The sequence below is a fragment of the Megalobrama amblycephala genome, linkage group LG23 (assembly GCF_018812025.1).
Source record: "Megalobrama amblycephala isolate DHTTF-2021 linkage group LG23, ASM1881202v1, whole genome shotgun sequence".
NCBI classification, from domain to species: Eukaryota; Metazoa; Chordata; class Actinopteri; order Cypriniformes; family Xenocyprididae; genus Megalobrama; species Megalobrama amblycephala.
Genome location: NC_063066.1, coordinates 8,641,950 through 8,663,492, shown reverse-complemented (window position 1 = coordinate 8,663,492; position 21,543 = coordinate 8,641,950). Strand labels below are relative to the sequence as shown.

The window sequence follows — 21,543 nt, the reverse complement described above, 5'->3', positions numbered from 1 at the left end:
ATGCTTTATAAACACATATTATCGCCTTGCACGTGCTTCCGCTTTCTGCATTCTACGCCTTCCCTATTCTACTTACGGAAAAAAAACGAAACTGGCGCTGCGTTCATTCTGTAAGTAGAATAGGGAAGATGACATGGAGGTGAGTAAATTATCAGGAAAATTTTATTTAAAAGTGGACTAATCCTTTAAGGAAGTTTGCTCTAGTAGACTAAGGGTGCTTTCACACTTGGTTCGATTGCCTGGACCGAACCTGAGTTCGATTGCTCCCCCCTCCCCCTGCCCCCACTGGACTGTGTTCACATTATATTATTTGGGTCCGACCCGCGGTTCGTTTGCGTCATCAAACCAGCAGCTGTTTACTCCGTTGCTTAGTAACGACGGCGCAGGAGAGGGCGGCAAAATGCATAACGTTGCTCTCCTCACTTTCATATTTTTGTTTTTTAACCGTTGGTTTTGTTCATAACGACACTTGCCTCTATCTGCCGCGACTGTAGTACGGAAGGTGAGCAGAAATAAGAAAGGCTACACTACAGCTCTCTGCTTGCAGCACGTCAGTCACGCTCGTTGGGAAAGTGAGTGAAACACACACACAAACACACATTTTTATCAAATAATACGGCATTAATAGCGGTTCACTTCCGCAATTTGGTACGTTTGCATTCATATCAGAAGCGAACCGTACCGGAGTTCACTTGAACCGCACCCCAGACCACCCTTTTTAAGCGGACTCGGGTACGGTTCGCGGGTGCGCACCCGAGTTCAGAAGACCGCGTTCACATCATCCAAACGTACCGAACTCTGACGTCAATCGAACCCGGGTGCGCACCAAAAGTGCTGATGTGAAAGCACCCTAATTCACACACACACACACACACACACACACACACACACACACACACACACACACACACACACACACACACACACACACACACACACACACACACAGTCAAACTGGAAGTGGATTTGAGATATGGTCAGTCACAAAAAGAGTGCTGTATTATTATTTTGGATTGTTTCAGTAAAGCTATTTTAGAAGCATATTTCAATGTGGCCTCTGTTTTTGCATCTCTTATTTGATTGTTATAACTTATTCCAGCATGTGTTACAGCCGGTAGTGAATGTATGTGGATATCACGTTTTTCTATGTTCTGAAATAAAAATCGGCTAATGAAGATGTCACAAGCTCAACAACAATTCAGCTTACATGCATGCAATCTAATATTAACAATTTTTTACTGATATGAAAGCTAACAAGAACAGAAAACTTTTCTTTGATGTTAAAACTGAAAAGTAAGGCTATTTCTATTTTCTTTTTTTTAACAGCTCACAATTTATGTAAGTTTATAAATTTGCATTGTCTATATCGCCATTTCACTGACTACCGTTATCTGTGTGACAGCGATTTATTATAAATAAATATTTCAAAAGAAAGTGTTAGTCTATAAAATGTGCTATAAATAGTAATATTTTTTATCCTTTTAGGTCGTGTATCGGCAATTGTTTTAGAGCACTATGGAAAAAAAACAGATGTGTGTGCATATATATCCAGTTGTTAAATATGGCAAATTTATATTTTTATATAAGAAATAAATCAATGATATTACTGAGGTGTTCGTTCTATATTGACTTCCAGCACTGGGGGGCGCTGTGATATTTCTGACGCCTCACAGATCGTCGCTCTGATTGGTCAAGGATTGAGCGTCTTGTCCAATGACTAGAATGTCCCCGTTTTCAAATCGACGCGGAAATATCTAACATTCAGCCTGTTTAGAGACCTGGTAAGAAGATGATAATGCTTCCTAAAGATTATGATATGTTTATTTGTTTAGAAATGCAACTGAATTTGTTAGTTTCTTGTGGAAAATAAGCTTGTTAGTAATTTTCCGTGTCGAGGGTTATTTGTGTTACCATAGCAAAACATTCGTTGCAGTTGTCAGTTACAAACTGTGTTTATTCTAGTATTTTTAGTCTGTTATGTAATGGTATAAAACCCAAACTATTGTCACATGTTTATATATCACATTTGGATTATTTTCAATGTAGTAATTTAGTGTTTAATTTTAGATCTGTATTCAAGGAATTCAAGCAGGTTCTTCCTTTTGTATAACTCATGTGTCATCGTCTGTGAGATGTGTGATTGTCGGTAAGTAGATTTCAGGAAGCTACAAATGAATTCCCAGACTTCTTGTTTCTTTCAGAGACCCGCCTGCTATTGATATGGAGAGCTTTCTAAGGCGAAAGCTTGCCCAGGCCGGTGGATCGACTCTTCAGAAACCCATTTCTTCTTACCAGGCTATCAAACTGCCAGATCTGTGTAATAGTTTCTATTCAATTGCAGATGAACCTTTTCCCCAAGTGTCTGGATTTCTGGATGACACTGTCGGCCCGTCGTTTCTTTCAAATGAAGCTGGAACTGTGTTGAATTCCCCTGCTTGCACACCATTAGAAAATCAAACCAAAAATAAGGATGATTCTGTTTTTAATCACTCTCTTGGAGCGCCCTGTCAGTTGGCTGATGGAAGCATGTCTACTAGATCACTACAGAATGAGAAAGACATTAGTGCAACAGCAGATAAAGCAGATGGACACTGCAATGATCCCACGGTATCCACTGCATCTTTAGAGAAATCTGATTTCATGAGTGCAGAATTGAAAAACAGCACTTTTAATGTGAGTCAAGACTTGAAAGAACGGTCTGACACTGGTGGTAATACGACTGTTGATCTACACAACATCAGGGAGAAGAACAGCACTTTTGAGTCTCAAGAATCAAAGGAGAGGCCTGACCCTAATTCAACAGTGGACATTGATGTCCCCAGTATAAAGGCTGAGTCAGGAAATACCACTGTTGATGTGGTCCAGTCACATGACCTTAAAGAGAGTCCCGACAACGGGGTTAATGCAACTGTGGATATTCCTAATATAGACAGCACACATTCTAAAGCCAATTCATCTGATGATAACAGTGCACCCTTAAACACTACTACAGAAAAGCTTGAAGGAACTATAGACATTCAGCCACAAGAAAAAACAAATGGTAGTCTTAACTCGTCTGAGGATGGTAAAATAAAAAACACAGAAGAAGCTAATTTAAAAGTCAATGTAACAGTTGATGTTGTGGAGCAAATGGCCAGTGCTCCTCATCAACCCTCTGCTGAGATTGAACAATCGAGCTCAGATATTTTAAAGCCATCTGAGACAGTGTTTACTAAACATAATACAACCACTGATCTTACTCCGCCAGACGTTCCAGTTTTGAAGGACACCACTGTAGAAATAAAGCCCCCAAGCACAGAAATAGCTGACCAGGTTAACGGTGCTTCTAATGCAGTGGAAATCACTAAACCTGTCTCTAACAGCAGAGAAACAGAAGTTGAGATAAGCACCTCAGCTTTTGTTTGCTCTTTAGACGCTCCCAATGATGCTCCTGAGCTCAAAGCAGAGGAGCATCACAAAACAACAGAGAGACCTGGATTGGCTGAAGTTGAGTCCGTTCCCTCCTCTGATATCAGCAGAAACAGTATTTTTTGTTTGGATGATACCCTGGACTTGAAGACGAGCTTCATGGTTACCTCCACACCTATCATTTTTGGCAAAGAATCCAGATTTGAGATACTGAGAGATGCTAAGCCCACACCGATGAGAAAAAGACTGTCTGTGATCAACAGTATTGAGGCCCAATCGAATGATGAGCTTGTTGGTGTGAGTAATCACAATGGAACTGATGCTGTGCAGGTGACTGAGAGCTCAGGTCAGAAGGTCTCGGCGAACTGCACTTCAAGTCACAGTACATCAGAACCAGCAAATGAGAACAAGCCTCCCACAAAACTTCCAATCAAAAGACAGCTTCCTCAACTTTCCTCTAAGCTCAGTTATCCCAAATCTAGTCTTCCACCAAGGCCACAGTCATCCATGAGCTCATCAGTAGTGGTCAAACCAAAGACTATTCAGGGGCCACAGGCCCCGCATCATCCTGACATATCATCCACCACCGTGCTCGGCAAGAGGAATACAGTACAGGCGAACAAGGGGAAGAACATCGCACCTGTCAGGAACACAGCGTCAGCTAGCACTGTTAAGGTAGGAAACCCAATGCTTTATGAATCAGTCACCTGGATGCATACAAGATGTTGGGTTTAATTGGGTTAAAATGTGATTTAATTTTTTAATATTATTTTTTATGTAAACAGACCTCTATGGTTTCTTCTGTCACTGGATATAACTTCACTGCTGGTGAGTGGCTTAAACACTTTTTACACATTTTATACATGCACATAATTATATTACTTTGCAAAGGTTCAAGTTTTTTATTTAAAATACTTTTATTCAGCAAGGATGCATTAAATTGATCAAAAGCGGCAGTAAAGACATTTCTATTTCAAATGAATGCTGTTCTTTTGATCTTTCTACTCATCAAAGAATCGTTAAATATTAAGTTCCCACAAAATGTTAAAAAAGTAACTGTTTTTAACATATTTTCAACTAAGTAATGGCTGCTGAAAATTCAGCTTTGCATCACAGGAATAAATTACATTTTAAAATATCTTAAAATAGAAAACAGTTAATTTATAATAATATTTCACAATTTTACTGTGTTTTTTTTTACCAAATAAATGCAGCCTATGTGAGCATAAGGCTTCTTACAACAACTTTAAAACATTTTGAACAGTAGTGTACATAACTGTATTTTATTACTATGCTGTATTATATAGTAATTGTGCTTTCTATAAGCTATAATGTGGTTGCAGTTGCAAAGCCTTCAAGCTCTGGTGGTATACCCCAAGTGAAACAATCAGGACTAAAGCCCCCAACCCATAAAAGGATGGCTCTTAAGACACCACAGACTACACGATCCTCTGTAGAAACCATTCAGACTCAGTCCTGTAATAAACCAACAACAGCATTACCAGGTACTATTCCTTTGTCTATCTTTAGATTTTTGTTAAGATCAGGTTTGCTGATTTTATGCCTTTTATGCAACATGAATACATAGTAAATATCTAGACAGAATGATTATGTAAATGAAGGGCTCTGATTTTATGTAATGCTTTGTCATTCCAATCATGTTTCCTCTAATTCTATCTATGAAAGGTATGAGGACGAGGAATTCACTGCTTTCCAGTGTGGGCCAAAAGCACTTGAACAATGATGGTTTGCCTTCGGCAAAGAGAAAAAGAATTGGTGCGGTCATTTGTCCTTATTTTTTATTTACTTTTATCAACTAGAGGACTTCTAAGTGCATTAGTGAGACTTGATAAATAACAGGTATATCTCTCAGAAGGTCTACAACACCTTTAAAACTAAAAATCTTTAATAAAACCAATGAAGGTTTATAAGGAAAGCCAACTAAATTAGCAATTTATTGTAATATTTATCAGTCTCTGGTGTATTTTGATATTGCTTTGTACAAAACCACTCAAAGTTTTTGTTATACCCTCTTAAAACTAGGATTATTGTAACTAGCTATGTTTCCATCCACCTGTTTTTATGCACATTTTTGGACATTGCATAAAGAAATGCTGGATGGAAACGCCAAGATGCACATAAAATACTCAATTGAGGCAGATACTTTTTTAATTTTTTTTTTATCCGATAAGACGGCGCAGATAAACCTGTGATGAAAACACACTGACCGAATAAATCCCTCGATGCGCAACAAAAAGCTTGGCAAACTAAATGTAACTGCCTCAACAGTGGATGTGACTGGATAAATGAACTAACCAGTGAACCAATTTTATTGCACAGCATCTCAAATGTTGGTTTGATTATTCTGAAATGCCTAAGCAGTTTGTCATCGGAATGATTTGTTGTAATTCCCTCCGAGAAGCAAATCGCATGATTGTTCCCAAACAAGAGGCATTCAAATGCAAGATAACGTTACAGCGTTTACTGCGTTTCATCTGTGTCCTCTGAGGTGCATTTATGATGTAGCAAAAAAAAAAGTCACAGTGGGTTCCCTAGTTGCAGTGACTTCCATTTTTATTAGATATTTTTTTTCCCAGACTATTTTGTTCTCTTGAACCCATGAGATGGAAACACTGCTTTATTCGTAAATATTTTATACAAGATTCCAATTTTGTGCTCAAGTTAAATCCGTAGCTTTGGGTGGAATCATAGCTACTAGCAATTTTTTGTGATATTTAAAAATTAAAAGACATTATGTACAAAAAACATTGGGTGTATCAAAGCAATACTCAAGAACATTAGTCTCTAAAATGTGGAAAATAGCCACCCTTTGCCTTAAGCCACACTGACAAATCTCAACAGGACAGCTCCTAATGCAAAATATTTTTTCCTAAAGCCGCCAGAAAACTGGGCAAGAGAATTGAGTCATTACATGTCTTATTTGCAAGATATTTTCCCTGCCTGACTAGATGTAATCCAGTTGGATTGATATCCTTGTGAAGTGCACAGTAATAGCCTTGCTGAATGGACTGGTGCATTTGGGAGCTTGTTGTTAAAGCCTTTTTTAATTCGTGCATTTAAAGAAGTTGTGTGTGCATGCCTCCCCTTTGAGTGTTTTCATTTCTTTTGAAATGGAGATTTATAGGTCTGTTTAAACTCAATTATAAGATGGTACATTGGCATCCATGGCGCCATAATGCACTGCACTAATTATGGATGTAAAATACAGCACAGAACATGCCTGGTTGGGTTGGGTTGAATTGATTAAACATTACGCTTAAGGCATTATAAAATGCTGCAAATTAATATTTCTGTTTCTAATAAGTTCTGTCTTGTTCACACTGGACTCTTCTCATGGATTTTAGGATCAAACTGTTTTGATCATCTCAAACAAGAATTTATTCGCCGGTTAATGAAGCTGCTAGACCCTTTGATGTACTTGTCCTCTGTTGTCCACTTCTCTCTGTCCCGTTTTGGTCAAGTTTAGTTTCTCCTAAGAACCAATTAAGATCCACTTTCAAATGTGCTTGTAAACGAAGAAAGTTTCCTCTTGTACCAAATTAGCACAGGATTAGGTAACAGTATGTGCCATTGTTTGCTTTTTTCTCAAATACTAATAATAATTTGCAGCATTAGAAATGTTTTGATTAATCAATTATATGATGATATTAAAATTCAGTCCTGACCTTTTCAACAGTAGTGTTCATGTACATATGGATGAGCAAATGTGAAGGATGAGCAAACACTATTAAGACAATTAGATATTGGTTGGTATAGTTTACCATCCCATGTTGTTCAAAAAAAGTTTTAATTAGACAACTTTGTAGTAAATGTTTGTAAAATATTATCTTTTTATTGTAATTATCCATTCTAATGTATTTTATGTGTGTTTGTATCCGTAGCACATGCTGCGCTGTCTACGGTCGAGAGTGATGCTTTGCATCCAGCTGAAGGAGCACATGAATCAGGTGAATTTTGGTGGTTGTTGTCATCTTAGATCTCATGCAGTAAATTTTCTAATTCACAAATAGTGTCTAATATTTTCAAATCTACCTAATCTTTTTAACCACCCCCCATACAGGCTGTGCTGATTGTTTGCAACATCAAGAAAAACTTGAGAGGATCCTTCAAGAACTAATGGGTTTGCGTTCAGGTATCTGTATTTTTTCATATTTTTTCCCTCATTATTCGTTACGAGATAATGTTTTGTTGTTACATTCTGGATACCTTTATCTTTTATAGAGTGTACAAACTGGGGACCATTGCACGAAAAACTAGAGATGTGTGTAAGAGAAATGAAGAGAATTTAAGTAGGTATTCTGTGTCTTCACAATTTATTCCTTGCATTGTTATTTTTACAGATAAATATCAAATCATTGTATTATGCTGAAATGAATACAAGCAAAATTGTTTACATCTGCCTGATTTTCTTTCTTTTTTCTCTCTCTCCCACACATAGAGAAGAAAAGTGACGAGGAAAGTTTTAACTTTTTAACAGCTGTGGACTTTCTATGCAGTTCTATGCATGTTTATAAAAATGTGACACTGTTTGTTAATAAAATCTAACTCAAGTATATTGTCTGGCTTAAGTGTTTAGCCTTTTCCTCATTAATTATGATATTTACAATATGGTTTATTGTTTGTTTTTGAGAACATAGGAGAAGATTCATATTTTACATTATAACACATTGTGTTCGTTATGTCATCCTGTGATATTAAAATTAAAATGCGGCAATAAGCAGAGCTGGACTTTCAAAAATGCTGGAAAAACCACGTCACTCTCCCAAAACAATGGTTGTCAATGGCAACACGTCATAGTATGTCTGGCTTTGTCACTGACGTCAGGACAAAACCGACCCTGGGGGGAAGCGGCTTGTCCTTAAAAGGCTTGAATTTCCGGCTCTGTTTAGTATTGCATGTCCTGCTCAGCAACTCATTCTTCTAGACTACATGCCACGCTTCTCATCGTCTGTCTGAGTTGCTGGATTCTCACTTCATCGTCTCAAGAGAGGGTAACTACCCTTTTAACGTTTATGTCTATAATATGTCATTCTTAATCTTCACATATGTGACGTAGGGAGTATTCGTTAACTAAAAGATCTGAATTATGTTTTCTGTCAAAAGTGTTGAAAGCCTCTGTTACATTAAAGCGGAAATCCCATATGTTTATCATTGCATTCATCCTCGTGGTAGAAATGGCGCGCGTGCCTGTAGATATTTAGATGATGTTAAATGTACTCTTAATTCTTTTTTTGTACTAGCAGCATATATAATTTTCTCGGATTGTTTGAAATGTAATTTTCGTATGCAAAAACGATAAATTATAACTGCAATAATATGAAAAATATACGTTCATGTATATATTTTTGAAAATGACATATAAATCATTATGCTGCCTTGCAACACTGATAGTTTCCATCATGTAGGCACGTTTTCTTGATGTTTACTTTTCCAGGTACAGTTTTGCTTAATTTAAACATGTTTTTAAAAAAAAAAAAAAAAATAAAACAGTAATATCTTTGAGTTAATAAATCATGTAACTCGTGTCCTTTGGATCTATAATGTGTCTCAAAAACATAAGCATTATTAATAGGATGCTGAGCTGTAGTAGTGTAGTTTCATTAAGTCATAATGAAATTCCATTACTGTAAATATAGGTGTGTCATAACAGGTGCTACAGGTAGTAAAGATACACAAGCAAACTTGCAGTATTGGATAACCTGTAAGTTAATTCACTGGCTTTATCTCTAATTCATTGTTGATACTCAAATAAATATATAATTGCTAAGTTCACGCCTCAGTGAAATTGCGTCTTTGGTTCAAAAACTTGGGCTCTTTCAGGCATCATCTTGAAATATATTAATCTGATTCCCAAACCAGCCAACAAGGATATTCCTATTATAGACACCAAACCTGTGAATTCACCATGTCCAAACTTATTTAATTTGCCTACTTATTGATTGAAATGATTTCTTTGTTTAATTGCACAGGGTATAGGAATGTCTGACATCTACTGCATGACTGCTTCTCTTTCTTTTAACAGGAAATGTTTTTAACCGTAGAATCTGCTTGTCTGATCTACTGGAAGATAATTAATAAAATATCCTTTAATCATGTTTATTCAGTCATATCAGTGTCTGAGGCAGTGCTTTATGTGAGGTTACTGATAATCATCACAATAGTTAGCACACAAACGTCAGTGCTACACTTTTTGGTAGATTTAACAACCATTTTCATGGACTAGATTTTTTACTTTGCTTTGTTTTTAAGTTGGTGATTTTTTTTTTTTTTTTTTTTTTTTTTTTTTTTTTTCTCAGTGTTAGTGGTTTTATGTAATGACCCTGGAAGGAAGTAAATGTTTTCCGTGTAGTGACGTCGTGGAGTTATGCAAAAAGAGGTTTCTGTAGCAGTAGACCGTAATACTTAAAAAGAAAAGTCATCCTTGTTTTATTTTTATGTGTGAGGAAATGCTTTGACCACAAATATTGTGGTGACAAAATACTTAAAGGTTAGTGTTAGAAGTTTTAACTGTTAGATAGTCATGTAAGCAGGTGCAGGTTTACTTCTAGTGTGGTCTAGTTAGTTCCATTGACAGGATCTGATCAAACATGTATGAGTACTCAAGCTGCTGGTCAGAAACCACACCAGAAAACCTTCCCTGCATTTGCTCTATTTACTTCTGAAAAGTGTTTGGACTGCCAACCGTTCAGCCGCTAATATTTGTCTTATGTAAAGTGTCATAAGTGTTGAAAGCCTCTGTTACATTAAAGTGGAAATCCCATATGTTTATCATTGAATTCATCCTCGTGGTAGAAATGGCGCGCGCGCCTGTAGATATTTAGATGATGTTAAATGTACTCTTAATTCTTTTTTTATACTAGCAGCATATATAATTTTCTCGGATTGTTTTATGCAAAAACGATAAATTATAACTGCAATAATATGAAAAATATACGTTCATGTATATATTTTTGAAAATGACATATAAATCATTATGCTGCCTTGCAACACTGATAGTTTCCGTCATGTAGGCACGTTTTCTTGATGTTTACTTTTCCAGGTACAGCCGCTAATATTTGTCTTATGTAAAGTGTATTCAAAAAGCATTTTTAAAATAGTTGCAAAATTTGTATTGAGAGGGTGTAGACTTTTTTTTCTTCTTAATTTTCTTTTAATTTTTTTTCTTTGACCTCAGCCATGGTCCAATTTCACCCAGTCTGCTCTTTTCATCTAGCCAGTAAATTGTGATTAATCAGTTTGGTCTTGCCTGAAAATTGTTTCCGTCCACACCAACGTCAGTGCTCTAAAGCTTTTGTACTATATGAATTATGACTCAATAACTGAAAAGGCAATATAAACCTTTTAGATAGTAATCTTATTAATTCTCCTGATGGATTGAACTGCCCTGTGGTGAAATGAGTTGTTCATAAAGTGCTAAGTGATCTGTCTGTGTCTAGGGGTGTGTTGGAAATCGCACCCTTATTTTATGCCCTGGTTTTACATGTAATGACTTGGGTAAAGGGTGTTCACACCAAGGACAAAAACTATAAAGTTTTAATAATCTTTAGAATTCTATGAAAAGAGAGAATTCCACACCACACCTATAATGAATAACCATGTAGTGTGAATCACTTTCAGAACCCTTTTTTCCCGCTAATAGGGGTGTCACAAATATGTGTTGTGCATAGTTCACCCAAAATGAAAATTACTGTGAGAAAATATTCAAGTTTTTAGAGTTTGTGTCAGCACTACATTAAACTACTATATATATAATGTTGAATAAAGTGCATAATAATGCAATGGGGGAATATTTGTAGGTCCTGATAATGCCAAATGTATTGTTACCAATAAAAAGTGGCTTACATTATTTTAAATGTATATAATTAGTGACAGAGTGCAAATATTTTCTTCTAAAATTAATCTGTTTTTCACAGTTAGCAATAATGAATATTTTTATTCTGGTGACACCATTGTCCTATGCATTAGGTTACCAGCGCTAAGTCCAAGCCTAATCATTTCCACTCCCAATGCAATACCAAATTTAGCATTTTAATCAATGGTACTTTTTTTTTTGTTATCCTTTCACCATGTCTTGGAGTATCGAAATAATATCGTATCTTGATATGTATCAAATCATGACATGAGGGTATCATTACACCCCTACCAGCTAATGAACGATAAAAACATTGACAGCCAATCCGAATCAATCCGACTTTAAAGAGCAGTATGTGCTTATAATAAACAACATTATAGTGCGTTGTTGTGGAGGCTAATGTAGTTATCATTATAGTTATCATTCTTGGTGTGAATGGGCCTTAGTTTACCTTACTTTTTTGTTTCAAGTCAAAAAAGTTTAAAATAGCTTGTCCTTTTGTGCTTTAGGTTATTTTTCTTCAAAGTAAACATCTAAATTGGGCCACTCATTTTTTTTGACCTAATTAGCACAGAAGGCAGTATTTTCTGACCAAAAAATAAATAAAATATATATATATATATATATATATATATATATATATATATATATATATATATATATATATATATATATATAATACATTTTCTCTTCTCCTTCAGTGCCTTCAGCTTTATCCCCGACTCCTCAACGTTATCCATCATGATTCAGAATAAACTTGCCTCCTTTGGGAAGATGTTGCTGAGGCGTCGCATGCTGGACACCTCTCAGGACGAAACCCGCTTCGCTCGCTGTCTCACCACTCTGGACCTCATAGCCCTTGGTGTGGGGGCGACACTGGGTGCAGGTGTGTACGTCCTGGCTGGGCAAGTGGCCCGAGAGAAGGCTGGACCTGCAATCGTGCTGTCTTTTCTCATTGCGGCCTTGTCCTCTGTCCTCGCTGGCTTGTGCTATGCTGAATTTGGTGCACGTGTTCCCAAAACGGGATCCGCTTACCTGTACAGCTACGTGACCGTGGGTGAAATATGGGCCTTCATCACGGGATGGAACCTCATTCTGTCGTATGTGATTGGTGAGCACATAGATATTATCTAGTTTTATAATACGTGACTAAAATGAGCTTTTCTCTTTTTGAATCCAAATGTACTAATTAGTTGTCAGCTCCCAAGAGTTTGATCAATTATATGTGATTATTACAAATGAGTTGAAGTGGTTTTGAAAGTGTTTACTTCTCTGGACTGAAGGACTCTTAACATAACAAGTGGATGTTCTGAGGTCTTTTGCATCTACATTTGTCCTTCTCTCTATTTCACAGGCACAGCTAGTGTGGCACGAGCTTGGAGCTCAACGTTTGATGATCTAGTGCAGAAGAAGATCTCTGTTTTCTTCAATGGCACCATGTCATTTCCAGACACTGGAAAAGTGTTAGCGGAGTATCCAGATCTGTTTGCCCTCATCCTGGTCATGTTGCTCACTGGTGAGAACCACTTTAATATGATGGTGCTTAGTTAATTCTTAGTTGGCACAAACTCAAGATCTTCTATTATTCCATTGGATATGCCAATGGATCTTTGTTCCAGAATTATTCTTCTTGAGTTCACTTCTTATCAAACACCTGGCTTTTGTTAGTGTGTTTCTGATGGGGGAATCAAAAAAAGATGGTTCATTGGTTCTACCACACAAGCTACATTTAAAATCATTTTAAATGATCCGCTTCACCAATATAATCATAGGACTGTTACTCACACTTACTTTTTACCATTGCCATGCAAAAGACCATAATGGTGTGAATTTGCTGCCTCTCACCTCCCACACTACAGGATTATTGGCATTTGGAGTGAGTGAGTCTGCACTAGTCAACAAGATCTTCACAGGAATCAACCTGGTGGTTCTGACATTTGTCATCATATCGGCCTTTGTGAAAGGCGACACTGCCAACTGGAACCTCACTGTGGAGGACTACCTTAACGGCACCAACATGTCTCAGGCACAGTAAGTCACACTTCCTCGACTTTTATATGTTGGCATAGCAAAAGTAAAGTAGTTTCGAGCATAATTTAAAGTTGATTAGTTGGGTCATATTTACTGATTACAGATATACAACTAAATTACAAGAAAGATACACTGCCCTCAAAAAGAAAGTTTGGAAACGCCCTAGAAAAGTGGGGTTTTGGACAATATTGACATGAATCCTTTTTAATTTGTGATAATTTTGCTCTTATAAGGGACAACACAAACTACAGAAACATATTTTATTATATAAACAGTTTATACATAGAAAAAAACTTACATTTTAGATTCATCAAAATATCCAGCATTAGCAGCTATCTGACCTAAACTGGGTTCTGATTGGTTCATTGTATTCTAAACTTAATTGGCAATCAATTGTTGAAGCTATTAAGGTGTGCTGACCCAAAAATCTTTTACAAACCTGGGACAAGTTTAAAGCAGTAACCAGGCATCACAGCTGGCAAAGGGGCATGTCTGACTTTGACATGTATATATTGCCATTATTATGTAATCAAAATGAAAATTATTATTGCTAGTCATCAATGATAATGTCAAGTTACTTTAATGTATTTGCACCAAAAAAATGTATGCTGATATCATCCAAAACCACGCTTTGCCAGGGGTATTTCCAAACTTTTGGAGGGCAGTGTAGATCTGATAAGATAAAAATGACAGTTAAATTTAGATTAAAATTAGGGTATCAAATGAAAAAATATATATTTTTAATAGACATATATTCTAAAAGATAATACTAGTAAGCAAAAAAAAATTATAAATGAAAAATATGAATTTATGAAACTTGGTCTTTGAGGTCATTATCATATTCACAGATACACAACTAAATTACAAGAAAGATAAAATTAATAAATCAGATGAAAATTACAATTAATGAAACATAAAAAAAAAAATTACTTAATTAAAAATATTTTATATATGTATACATCTATATAAGAATGTTTATGCATTGTGTTGTCTGTAAATTTAAAGTTGAAAACTTTTTCACATCTTAGCAACATTGAAAAAGAATTCGGCTCAGGTGGCTTCGCACCATTTGGCTTAACCGGAATCCTTTCTGGCGCTGCCACATGCTTCTATGCATTTGTTGGTTTTGACTGCATTGCAACTACAAGTAAGTGAAGCAAGACTTCTCATGTAAAACCAGTATGTCTACTTTTAAAACCAAACTCACCACAGCTCTGTTGATGTTGTCGTAGGTGAGGAGGCCAAAAACCCCATGCGTTCCATCCCGATCGGCATAGTGGCATCTCTGCTCATCTGCTTCTTTGCCTACTTCGGAGTGTCTGCAGCGCTCACACTCATGATGCCATATTACAAGCTGAACGTTGAGAGTCCACTTCCTGAGGCCTTTGAATATGTGAACTGGAAGCCTGCTCGCTATATTGTGGCTGTGGGGTCTCTGTGTGCCCTTTCCACCAGGTACATTTATCAAGCTGTAATTACATTACTGACATTGACATAAAGGGCAAATTCCAATCAGAAGTGAGCATCTCTATGCCCTACTCACTCCAAAGGGCACTTTGGAGGGAGCAGGGCATTTCATGTGCTATAATATGATACAAATAAATGTACATTTATAATTAAGTTTTTAAAATATGCTTTATACGTGTGTAAGTTAGGCATTAAACACATTTCTTACCTATGAAACTTTTATATGAACTTAATATGAAATACATGTGTAATATATCACATTCACAACAAAACAACTTGAATTATTCTGTTTATACAACTCAAACTCTTCCGCCATAGCTAGATTTAAAGGGTTAGTTCACCCAAAAATGAAAATTCTGTCATTAATTACTCACCCGTATGTTGTTCCACACTCGTAAGACCTTTGTTCATATTCGGAACACAAATTAAAATATTTTTGATGAAATCCGAGAGCTTTCTGACTCCTCCATAGACAGAAATTTAACCACCAATGTCAAGGCCCAGAAAGGTACTAAAGACATTGTTAAAATAGTCCACATGACTGCAGGCCTCTCAGATTTCATCGAAACTATGTTTGTGTTCTGAAGATGAACGAAGGTCTTACAGGTGTGGAATGACATGAGGTGAGTAATTAATGACAGAATTCTTTGGTAAACTAACCCTTTAACATGAATCATGAGGACTTGTAACCCTGGCTCACATGATAATAAACGATTAAATTACTTCCTTGAAATTATTTCATGAAGAGATTCATTTGTTTACTTTTGTTTGGAACACTCTTACAAATGGTGTCCCCTTCTCAAAATGCCCTTCAAGGATGCAAAAATGCCTGTTTGGAATTTGGAAGTCAATATGAAACAACAACTAATACCTTTCTGATTGTTATTTTGTTTTGTTTTGATGTTCTTTAGCTTGTTGGGCTCCATGTTCCCTATGCCTCGTGTGATTTATGTTATGGCTGAGGATGGTCTGCTCTTTCGCTTCCTCTCCCGCATGCACAAGAAAACCAAGACACCCATGCTGGCAACCATTGTGTCCGGCATTGTAGCAGGTAAGACTGCATTCTTATTCATGTAATGACTGTCAGTAGATGACTCTTTTAAAGGTGACATCGAATGAAAAATTTTATTTACCTTGGCATAGATGAATAACAAGAGTTTAGTACATGGAAATGACATACAGTGAGTCTCAAACTCCATTGTTTCCTCCTTCTTATATAAATCTCATTTGTTTAAAAGACCTCCGAAAAACAGACAAATCTCAAAATAACACAGGCTGTTAACATAACAGTCGGGGTGTACGCCCCCAATATTTGCATATGCCAGCTCATATTCTAGGTATTAGACAAGGGCAAAACATCTGGATGAGCACAGCTGAATCATCAGACTAGGTAAGCAAGCAAGGACAATAGCGAAAAATGGCAGATGGAGCGATAATAACTGACATGATCCATGATATCATGATATTTTTAGTGATATTTGTAAATTGTCTTTCTAAATGTTTCGTTAGCATGTTGCTAATGTACTGTTAAATGTGGTTAAAGTTACCATCGTTTCTTACTGTATTCACGGAGACAAGAGAGCCGTCGCTATTTTAATTTTTAAACACTTCCAGCCTGTATAATTCATAAAAACAACTTCATTCTTTATAAATCTCTCCAACAGTGTGTAATGTTAGCTTTAGCCACGGAGCACTATCAATCTCATTCAGAATCAAATGTAAACATCCAAATAAATACTATACTTACAGGAATCGATGTATGCATGACGAACACTTTGTAAAGGTCCATTTTGAGGGTTATATTAGCTGTGTGAACTTTGTGTTTGCTGTTTAAGGCTGTCGAGAGCTCGCGGGGGCAGGGAGCGGGAGATTTAAAGGGGCCGCAGCCTTAATCGGTGCATATGTAATTATGGCTCAAAATAGGCAGTTAAAAAAATTAATTAAAAAAAATCTATTCGGTATTTTGAGCTAAAACTTCACAGACACGTTCAGGGGACACCTTAGACTTATATTACATCTTTTTAAAAGGGGTTCTAGGGCACCTTTAACAATTGTGACTAAATCCTAGAATTTTTCCTCCCTGTAGCCCTGATGGCCTTCCTGTTTGATCTCGCTGCCTTGGTGGACTTGATGTCAATCGGGACCCTGCTGGCATACACTCTGGTCGCTGTGTGTGTACTCATTCTCCGGTGAGTAAATACGTAAATTACCATTTAAAAGTCTGGGGGTTTTTGAAAGAAATATGGATGCAGTAAACTTTCAATTCATCAAATGTTCCTGAAAAATGTGTCATGGTTTCCACATAAATATTAAGCAGCATAGCTGTTTTCAACATTGATAGTAATAATAATTTTTTCTTGAGCACTAAACCAGCATATTATAATGATTTTTCAATGATCATGTGACACTAAAATTCAGATTTGCCATCACATGAATAAACTACATTTTAAAATATATTCAACTAGTTTTTTTTTTAGTTGTAATAATATTTCACTATATAATATTTTTTTTTAGCAGTCACAATATTACTGTTTTTTACTGTATTTTTAATCAAATAAATGCAGCCTTCGTGAGCACATGAGAATTCTTTTAAAACATTTTTTTTTAAAATTAGTTTAATTATTTTATTTTTTTCATCTGCAGGTACCAGCCAGGCATCCTTGGCTCCAGTGGTGCAGATGAGAAGCCAATGGAGCTACAGAGGCTGGAGGCTAAAGGAGCCATGGCAGATGTGGATAGCGGGGATGAGTACGGCCAGGACCTGGAGACAACTCCCCTCAAGGAGAAGTTTTCCATCAGGATGCTGGTGCTTCCTATCTATGATGTACCCACCAAGATTTCAGGCATCATTGTTTACGCTGCCACTGGCACCATATGTAAGCATTTCCATTGGTCCACCTTTTATGATTCCTTTTTTGCTACGTGTAACTGTAAAGTTGAGTTCAGGGAATTGTAAACTAATAAATTTGTTGTTCACAAAATGAACAGGCAGATAACCACCTTCTGTTTTTTGCTCTTCAGCTGTGCTGTTCACTATGCTGTGTGTGGTGCTGTCGGTGTACATCGAGCAGGTGGGGATGGGCAACCCTTTTTATATCACTTTGGTTGTTATCCTGTCTGTTTTGTCCTCTGCCTGCATCATCATCATCTGGCGACAGCCGCAAAGTAAACAGGATCTCAGTTTCAAGGTACAGACTTGAATACTTATCCTTGTGTTTGAAAAATTGAGAACGTCAGATCTTTAGCAGTTATAATACTCCTCTGTCTACATTTTGCAGGTGCCTTTTCTCCCCATCCTGCCACTGGTCAGTATGTTTGTAAATATTTACCTCATGATGCAATTGGATGGGCCTACATGGGTTCGTTTCGCAGTATGGATGGCTTTTGGTAAGTTCCTTTTAAACGTTTTGGTTTAGTAAGAAAGAAATAAATACTTTAATTCAGAATGGATGCATTAAATTAGTCAAATGTGACAGTAAAGACATTTATAATGTAACAAAAGATCTATTTCAAATAAATGCTGTTTTTTTTACCTTTCTGTTCACCTATTAAAAATCTTACCGACCCCTAACTTTTGAATGGTATTGTAATTGTATAATAATTTGGATAGTTTGTCAGTTTTTCTTAGCACTATGTTTGAAAGTCTGATTTTGTCTCTTTTAGGTTTTCTCATTTATTTTGCGTATGGAATATGGAACAGCTCTGAGGGTAAAAACAATTCCCCACAAAAATTTGAGCCCATTTTTCAAGGAAAGAAACCAATCTACCTGGCTGGAGATGACAGTGAACGTGAGGGGGCCACACCTTAAGAAGAGCGACCGGATTGGTATGGCAGCTACGTTACAACCGGTTTTGTAAAATGCTGTAGTCACTTTCATTTTTGCACCTTATAATTTTTCTGAAGTATGTATCAAAAAGTGACAAGAAAATGATTTCAATCAACCTTTTTTATTCAGTGGGTAAACTGTGCATTTCCTACTAATAATTTACCTTTTGTCAGTGCGTAATGGTACTGTAAACAGTGTTACTTATGTATGTCTGGGCTTCATTATGATATGGTCTAGTCCTATGTGTACTTGTATGCACATGCATTTTTCTGAACCAGTCCAGAGATGGAACAGAGCTGTTACACTTGAAAAATATGTGGTGTCTCTGCCTGTGGGTGTTCTCTGGTCATTTAGAGTGACTCCCCTCTGTCATAATTCATGGGAATAGGTTACTCAAAGACTTTGTTCAGACAGGCAGCAAATATCTCATCGGGCGTATCCAACTTGAGTTTTTTTTTGTAGTTCATGATGCAATGTGTATTTAACATCCTTTATGTCCAAATTCACTTCTCTTATAGCACACTGTGTGACATTGACTAGTGGATGTGAGTAATTGCACAACGATGTTCTCTAATGTGCCTCACGAGTTCAGAACTGCGGCAAGATGTCAAGGTGGACATCTTGGCATTTCTGTCCTCTCTTTCCACCCAACAGGTGTTTTATAAGTCTCTTTGCATTATGCTGCCATTTACATCATTACTATAGTGACCAATGTAGGTAGTGACTAGCCTATCTACTGTAAGCAAATGGACCACAATTCATCCCTTGCAAAATGACAGTGAGTACAGTCAGTCCTAAATTCACATTTAAAGACTGAATTGGTTTTGTGTGCAATGTGAACAAAATCAAAATATTTTTATTGGACCAGAGAGAATTGGGAGAGTGTAATATATTTAGTAAAATAGAATGTGCTTTATTGTTTTGAACTCAAAACGTCCTTGTAGTACTTTAATTTTATAAACTTGATATGATTGAAAAAGTGATACATGAAAAATATTTAAACTGATACATTGGATTTCATCAGTAGATTTCTATTTGTAAAAGTATATTCTTGTAAATTTTTTGTAAATGTATGGATGTATTTATGTACCAGTAGGAAGAAAATGTATTTATTGTTGATGGTATTGTAATTTTTTTATGTGTGTATATATACATATTTTTGGCTTTTTCAATTCATTTTGGCATAGTTTTGTCTATTGAGCTGTACATATTTGGGATGTAAAATAGGAAGACCTAATTGTCTTCAATGTTAAAAGCGCTTAATATCAAAATCAGACTTTACATGTTTGTCAAATTTTCTGATATAGTCTTTTTGTTACTTGCGTGACAAAATTAGTTTTCATGTTAAATGTAAGCATCTAAGTGCTCTTATTTGTAATGCAGTTTTTTGCCATTGTAGTTCTAGTCTTAAGATAACATTGTTTATGCTGTTTTCATGTTTTTTGTAAAAACATAGCAATGTAAATGCTTTTTTTCTTTAAGGAAAAGTAGGTCTGAAAGTGGGGATTATGGAGCTTTGGGAATTTGGTGGCTTTTTCATTTGTTGCTGTAATGTTGTACATCTTATTGACATGGGCAGAATGATGTATGGCTCTTTACACTACACAGCAGTTTGTACAGTATGTTTTTAAAAGTTATTACAATTTGCTGCAAATGTTGCAACTTTAAAGCCTGTTTTACAGTCAATGTTTACGCAGTGCTGCTGTGTAGTGGAGCTGGAACTGTTTCTTCCTGTTTATTGAAAATTATATGTTACAAAGTTGAGCTACGAGTCAGTAGTATTATCTTTGAACTGTCACTTCCTTTTCCTCTAATAATACAGACCCTTATGGGTATTATTGTAGACTACATTTCCTCAAAAGTGATGGTTTTACATTGCTCAGTGCCGTGACTATCTGTTCTTTCAGAGGTATTGAGCTGTTAAGTTTAAAGTCTTAGACGCTGAAGAAAATTTTCAAGGAATGCATTCACTCTGGAATTTCCTATGGGTTTTTTTTTTTTTTTTTTTTTTTTTAAAGAGTGGCTGTTTTTGATTTCTGAGTGAATAACTTAAAGGATTAGTTCACTTTCAAATTAAAATTTTGTGATAATTTACTCACCCCCATGTTATCCAAAATGTTCATGTCTTTCTTTCTTCAGTCGAAAAGAAATTAAGGTTTTTGATGAAAACATTCCAGGATTTTTCTCTATATAGTGGACTTCAATGGAGCCCAAACGGTTAAAGGTCAAAATAACAGTTTCAGTGCAGCTTCAAAACATTCTACACGATCCCAGACGAGGAATAAGGGTCTTATCTAGAGAAATCATCGCTAGTTTTTACAATAAATGCTCATCTTGAACTAGCTTTCTTCTTCTTCTCTATTTGAATTCTGGCAGTGTAGACACTGCTAAGTGTATTACTGCCCTCCACAGGTTAAAGTTTGAACTAATTGTTATATACTTGCACTAGCATATTGTATATGACAATTTAGTTCAAACTTTGACCTGTGGAGGGCAGTAATACACTTAGTGTCTACACTGCTGGAATTCAAATAGAGAAGAAGAAGAAAGCTAGTTCAAGATGAGCATTTATGGTTAAAATGTATACAATTTAAAAAAAAAAAAAATTGAAAATGAGCGATGGTTTCTCTAGATAAGACCCTTATTTCTCGTCTGGGATCGCTGTAAACTGTATTTTTGACCTTCAACTGTTTGGGCTCCATTGAAGTCCACTATATGGAGAAAAATACTGGAATGTTTTCATCAAAAACCTTAATTTCTTTTCGACTGAAGAAAGAAAGACATGAACATCTTGGATGACATGGGGGTGTGTAAATTATCAGGAAATTTTAATTTGAAAGTGAACTAATGTTTTAAATAATCTGGGTTGGCTTACAAATTTACATCATGATTGAATAGCTGTATTGCTACTCTATTTGAACAGATTTTACTGTTTTG

The 21,543-nt window shown here is 36.2% G+C and overlaps 2 protein-coding genes across 6 annotated transcripts; both read left to right on the top strand.

Annotated features, from left to right (window-relative positions):
• Positions 1–351: 351 nt before the first annotated feature.
• Positions 352–7,982, top strand: si:ch211-126c2.4 (chitinase-like protein PB1E7.04c). 5 transcript variants are annotated; one of them, XM_048175964.1, is made up of 9 exons: positions 1,637–1,781; positions 2,202–4,083; positions 4,194–4,236; positions 4,752–4,913; positions 5,095–5,184; positions 7,311–7,376; positions 7,490–7,561; positions 7,651–7,718; positions 7,868–7,982. In XM_048175964.1, exons 2-8 carry the CDS (start codon positions 2,221–2,223, stop codon positions 7,716–7,718), a joined length of 2,364 nt encoding a protein of 787 aa, XP_048031921.1. In that variant the 5' UTR covers positions 1,637–1,781; positions 2,202–2,220; the 3' UTR covers positions 7,868–7,982. The 5 variants fall into 5 exon arrangements, 3 of the variants coding, with proteins under 3 accessions (XP_048031921.1, XP_048031922.1, XP_048031923.1); XM_048175965.1 differs by having other exon boundaries at positions 7,651–7,722; XM_048175966.1 differs by lacking the exon at positions 5,095–5,184.
• Positions 7,983–8,113: 131 nt separating this feature from the next.
• Positions 8,114–20,454, top strand: slc7a3b (solute carrier family 7 member 3b). Its single transcript, XM_048175967.1, has 12 exons — positions 8,114–8,420; positions 11,983–12,392; positions 12,636–12,797; positions 13,141–13,312; positions 14,341–14,459; positions 14,545–14,767; positions 15,691–15,830; positions 16,866–16,968; positions 17,423–17,655; positions 17,801–17,967; positions 18,058–18,166; positions 18,443–20,454. The coding sequence occupies exons 2-12, from the start codon at positions 12,023–12,025 to the stop codon at positions 18,586–18,588; spliced, it is 1,944 nt and encodes a 647-aa protein (XP_048031924.1). The 5' UTR covers positions 8,114–8,420; positions 11,983–12,022; the 3' UTR covers positions 18,589–20,454.
• The last annotated feature ends 1,089 nt before the right edge of the window (positions 20,455–21,543 follow it).